General features: G+C 38.5%; 1 protein-coding gene across 1 annotated transcript; it reads left to right on the top strand.

Moving 5' to 3' along the window:
- Positions 1 to 3,073: 3,073 nt before the first annotated feature.
- LOC122092906 (putative late blight resistance protein homolog R1B-14) lies at positions 3,074 to 6,002 on the top strand. The gene is made up of 2 exons (XM_042663209.1): positions 3,074 to 5,756; positions 5,896 to 6,002. Exon 1 carries the CDS (start codon positions 3,074 to 3,076, stop codon positions 5,717 to 5,719), a length of 2,646 nt encoding a protein of 881 aa, XP_042519143.1. The 3' UTR covers positions 5,720 to 5,756; positions 5,896 to 6,002.
- The last annotated feature ends 212 nt before the right edge of the window (positions 6,003 to 6,214 follow it).

Below are 6,214 nucleotides of genomic sequence, written 5' to 3'. Positions count from 1 at the left end.
TTATTTCTAATTCAAGAAGAAGGATTACTATGAGGCTGTGAATTTATACATCATCCGATGCAATTACAACATATCCAGATAAGTCTTATACTCTGCCCGTTTTTTAATTTTTAATATAAAATAAAGTTTCGAAACAATCTAAGAACTATCAAGATGATGAGTGCATGGCAGCATACGTGGGACTAAAAAAATGCATAGATGTACAGACAAGGAGGTAAAATGATTCAATATAAGACATGCATAAACTTATGGAGAAAGCTTTCTTCCACCATGAGAGAAGAAGAATCCACAAATCTATTGTCATTATTACTCCCATTGTAATATCAATGTCCAAAATACTTCCATGCCACTTAAATTTTGACCACATCCCATGGTAATCATCACCCAACGTGAAGGAACACCACCTTCACAGCTGGGATGTGAAGGGAAACTGCCGTGTTAACTTATTTAGAAAGTTTTCTAGATATCAAAAACATCACACTCTTGTAAATGCATGGCAGGACTGTTCCTTACCAAAAAAAAAAAATGGCAGGACTGTTGGACCCACCCACTCATTTTATCAAAACATTATGGACGACCTGTGACTGGATCGTGATTGGTTTTTTACCATTATTAAATAATAATAATAATAATTAAAAAAAAAAAAACTGACTTCAAGACAAAGTTTGACCATGCATGGCTTGCCGTGCAGCACACAATACCTCATAAGCAATTGCAGAATGTGATATTTAACCTAAAGCAATTTACATCCCCTCCTCGTTATTTTGCTTTTATTTTAATCCATCCTCAGGTTTTCAAATATTTTGTAGACCTCCATTGTCTTTTGAAAAATTTGACAAAAATTGTGACTCCGTCATATTATTTCCGTTAAGATTTTAAAATATTTTTTTAATATTTAAATCTCCCTTGTGGAATGTAAATGGACTATCATACCCATTAGAAGATGAGTGAAGAACTCATCTTCACTTTCGTCTCTCACTTGCAAGTAGACTATGGCAACAGCTCGACGAGCGGCGAACTGTAACGAGCGATCGATGGCGATGAGTGTCAACCAGCGATTGGGTGATGGATAGCGATGGTGATTGGAGGTTGTGGCTCTTCGCAGTGAACCACGTTGCTCTTCTCAAAATACATTCAATAGGGGAGGCATACGGTAGCTCGACAAGCGACGAACTGGAACTTGCGATCGATAGAAGACCTGCGGCAAGCAGCGCAGGCAGCAAGTGACTTGCGACGAGGTCGATGAGCGGCGAGCGGAGATCTGTCTGTGGCAAACCCAGTGAACCGCTGCTATCTACACACGGCGATCTTTCAGGTTGTTGATCCTGACCAAGAAATGCCATTGCTTGGTCGAATCATTCTACAGAGATTAGTGAACAGAAGTCTGTATAAATGGGCATACATCAGGCATTCAGAATGCAGAGATGTTCATGCAAACCCCAGCCTATGCAAACACTACAGACTTGGGAAAAAAAAAACCTGCTTGTCGTGGGCTTCTATGATAGATGCAGATTGCAAAAATGGATTTTGAAATCTGAAAATCTGTACATCAACATGTACAAGGCGAAGACGGTAAGGATCGCAGGAATCGAGATCGGTGTCCGCTAACTCTGATTCGAACCACTGCTATCATTCCTCAATGGTTGGTTGCGGTCCAATGGCCCCTTAACACTTGGTCCTTCTGATTCATTTGCTGCATGCCCAGCCTAGTTCGGATCAAAATCCTCTATTTTTCTCATCCATGTTTTTCTTTGTTTTGCTACCTGCAGAACGCGACACGTGGACAACAAGGAGATCAACGGTCAAGATTGGGTGAGGATTGTTACATCCAGTGCGTTGATCTTAAAGTTGTCCACGTGTCGCGTTCTGTAAGTAGCAAAACAAGGAAAAACGGAGGATTATTTTCCGCCTAGTTCATCTATCTGACATCTCCAACACACCTTAGGTTGTTATCTCAATCATGAATCTATAATTTTCTGCACAAATCCAGAGGTGCATCCTAATCACTCGATCGGTCAAGGGAGAAAGGGTGTAGTGAAATGTAAGGTTTCATATTGGGGGTTTTGAGGGTTGGGATAAAGGTAAAATGGGAAAATGATAAGTTGTTAAAGGCAAAAGGGTAGAATCATATTTTAACATCCACAACAAACAGTCTACCAACAAAGTTAACTGACAGGGGAGGTCTGCTGAATATTTGAAAATCCAGGAAAAGGGGTTGAAATAAAAACAAAATACAGAGGAGAGGATGTAGATTGCTCTTTAACTTATTTATTTATGAGTACACGTTACCAAAACCCAGTTAATCTAATGCCAGTTTATGTATGTTTCTCTAAAGGTCAGCAAAGAAATTTATCAGTTTGTGTATAATAAGATTAAAAATATCAGATCAAACTCCCGTTGGTTGACTTTGATGTTACAATAATTTATTATAAATGGTTCATTTAAATATGGTTGTTGGGTTAAGAAGATATGATCATGACCTCTCCTTCTTAACAATGCAAAAATTATTTGTACAACCAAATATATAATTTGGTCTACAAGAAGCCCCAACGACTTTGAAGCTATGGTTGGAATATATAATTTGGTCTAGATTAATTATCTTTTATTTATGAGAGTCGGAAGAAGAATTCGGATCAGGTATACGTATGAGATTATTCTTGTACGCCCCTAGTCTGAACAATTGGAATTCATTAAATACAGAGAGATAGTGGATTCCAATTGCCAGAACTAAGAGTTTATAAGAATAATCTCATACGTGAATCTGATCCGGTCATCCAAAAGAATTGGATTTGCATAATAAGTTGCAAGTAGTGTTTTATGAAGCACCAGTGAAGTTGCTATTCTGTTAATACTTAAGGTCTCAAAGAAAGGTATAGCTAGAATACTGGTATATATTAATTTCAGCAGGTTAGTAATTAATTAGGTCTTCCCACCGTCTCATCTTTATACACTCCTCCTACACACTGTGATTGTCTTTAAGTAACTGATCATCCGTTTGAAGTTTGAAATCTGGAGAACAGATTTGATCAGAGGAGAGAGTAAAAAGTATCAGAGTTAATTAGGAAGCAAAATAATGGCACTGGTCAGTGTCATGGTCCTCTTGAATAACCTGACACTACTTCTATCAGCAAAAGGGAATAACCGTATTCCTGATAGCTTGGAGAGTCAATTTGAATGGCTTTATAGCCGGTTCGAAGTCATACTTAGATTCCTCACTTATCGTGAAAAAAGAACCTCTAATCATCGTACTGGATGGCAGATCATTGTAGAAATAAGGGATTTAGCTCATCAATCACAGTACGTTGTGGACACAAATGTCCATGATCTTGCAAAGCACAGATCATCAAACATCAGGGAGCCATTTTTCCCAGACTTCGGCCGTCTTTACATGGATGTGGAGGTACTTATACATAAGATCCGCAGTTTCTATGGTGACAAATTCATGTATGGCATCGAATACAAGAAAGATTTGCAAGTGTCGAAGCTAGAAGGGATGTCGCGAACAGGAGGTTGGAAAGCTAAGGAAGAAGATGATGATGATGAGGTTGTGGGCTTCAACGTAGGGTGTCAGACACTGGTGAATCAGTTAATTGATATGAATTGGAAGAAGCTGGGAGTGATTGTAATACAAGAAGAAGGAGGATTAGGTAAGTCTACTATGGCTACCAAAGTTTACAATGATAGTTCGATTAAAGATAATTTTACAACCCGTGGGTGGGTGTTGGTCTCAAAAAATTATAGTTTACGTAAATTGCTTCTCAGAATTTTAAGTGATTTCACTATAATTAACGAAGATATCTGTAACATGGAGGAATGGGAATTGAAACGGGAAATTACGAAGCAATTGAGTGGTCGTAGGTATCTAATAGTGATGGATGATGTTTGGAATACAGAAGCATGGAAAGAATTAAAAGATACTTTCCCAGATAATAATGTTGGAAGTCGAATAATGTTGACAACCCGGTTCAAGAAGGTGGCTGGTTGTGGATACCATTTCCAATTATGTTCCCTTGGCAACTCACAGAGTTGGGAACTATTCTGTAAGAAGATTTTTGGATCAAACAAATGCCCTACAGAATTAGAAGATCTTGGAAAATATATTGTTCAATCGTGTCATGGAAGGCCAATGTTAATATCCTTGGTGGCTTGTTGTCTTAGTGCAAGTAAGATGACAGTTTCCAGATGGTCCAATATGGTTAGCCAAATTGAACAGAGAAGTATTTCCAAATGGAATATACACATCTTGACGGTGTGCTACCGTGGGATGCCCCAACTACTGAAAACATGTTTTCTCTACCTGGGTGTTTTCCCAGAAGACTCGGAGATATATGTGAAGCAACTGATCCAATTGTGGATAGCTGAAGGACTGATACAATGGGTGGACAACCCAAAAGATAGAAGCATAGAGGATGTTGCAGAAGACTCTTTGAAGGGTCTCATTGAACGAAACTTGATTCAAGTAACAAGGAGGAGGTTAGATGGTGGTATCAAATCATGTCGAGTTCATGATATCATGAGAGACTTGTGTGTCTATTTATCAAAGGAAGAAAGATTTCTTGAGGTTCATATCGGTGGAGATGATCATTCAACCGATCAAACAGTATTTTCTTGGCATGATGATTTCGATGGAGATGATGATTCAACCGCTCAAATCAAAACACAGAGACTCTCCATAGTAAGAAATTGTCAAGATTATATATCCAAATCAAAAACCTCCGACTCTTCCCATGTTCGTTCCATCTCTTGCTTTAGTCAAGATACTCGAAGCGTTTCTGAAGAAAATTGGAAACTACTCTTCAAACACTTCCCGTTGCTTAAGGTGTTAAATCTTGGGGAGGACGAAGTTGAGAACAAACTCCCAGAATCCATTGAGGAGCTTTTTCATTTGAGGTACCTGAAGGTGAAATCTGCAAAGAAGGTGAGAATTCCTAAATCCATATTCAACCTTCGGAATCTCCAAACTATTGATTTGAGACAAGGATCACTTCCAAAGCTGCCAGAAGGTTTCTGGAAGATGCAGCAACTGAGACACCTCTTTTTAGATGGGCGAAGTAGACTTCCCACACCTAAAAGTGAAGACCATCTACCAAACCTCCTCACCTTGTCTTACATATCAGATTCTTCTATGAATGGCATCAATATCTCCAAGAAAGCTCCTAATTTAAGAAAATTAGGATTATACGGCTATCACCAATTAGTCTCCAAAAGCGAACAGCAGGTTCTTTTTAACTTCCAACATCTTCAGTCATTGAAGTTTGCACAGGAATGTACGTTCGAAGACCCCATCCTATTGCCAGCCACCATTAACAAGATAACCGTGAAAAGGGCAATTCTCCAGTCCAACGTAATCAAGATGTTTGGGGAGCTACCAAATCTTCATATTCTAAAGTTGGTACAAACAAATTTTGAAAATGATGAATTGGAGGTCTATGGAAAATATTCATTTCCTGAACTGCAGTTGCTGAAATTTGAAAATTCAGGTATTGTTACATGGAAACTTGAGAAGGGGGCTATGCCAAAGCTTCAACGCTTATTCTTCAGTAACTGTTCTCAATTACAAGTGCTTCCAGCTGAACTATGGGAAGGGAATACAATCCAGGAATTGGAGTTGGTTTGGCCTTCCAATAAATTAGAAATTCAGGTTGCCAAGGATTTGAAGGAGAGAAAAGGAAAAAGGCCGCTGATCTATCCTTCGCCAAAAATTACAAGGAGGGCATGATTCCCACTGGATGCTTCATTCACAATCGTCTTAGTTGGTAAGTTTATGCATTAGTCTTACCCGTTTTCTCTTTCAAAACTAATTAATAGTTCAAATTAATCTTATTATGTTTTATGCAATGATTTATGTTTTATGTGGATTCCTCCTTGATGGTTCCCTCGTTTCCTTCTTTGCAGGATGGATTGTTGCATGATGCCTAACATAGGCCTAGATTTTGTATTTTTTCTTAATGTAATTTTTACCGTGTTTGCATGTTAGTCTCTTTTACTGATAGGAATGCCCAAGGTGGGAGAGTATAGCTTATGGGTGATTTACATCAACCTCCCCTGATGTTTGCCTATATTACCTCTTTCCCCTAAAAGTTCATTTATTATATTTAAATCCAGCCAAACTATCACTGTGAAGAGTGTTATTTTTTAAACAAAAAAGACGATTTTACCCCTCTTCTTCTTCCCACCATGAGAGTCGGTAATTTCGATTCGTTTCCCACATGGC

Source organism: Macadamia integrifolia, chromosome 11, assembly GCF_013358625.1.
Source record: "Macadamia integrifolia cultivar HAES 741 chromosome 11, SCU_Mint_v3, whole genome shotgun sequence".
In the NCBI taxonomy this organism is placed as follows: domain Eukaryota; kingdom Viridiplantae; phylum Streptophyta; class Magnoliopsida; order Proteales; family Proteaceae; genus Macadamia; species Macadamia integrifolia.
This window is presented reverse-complemented; position numbering and strand designations above follow the sequence as displayed.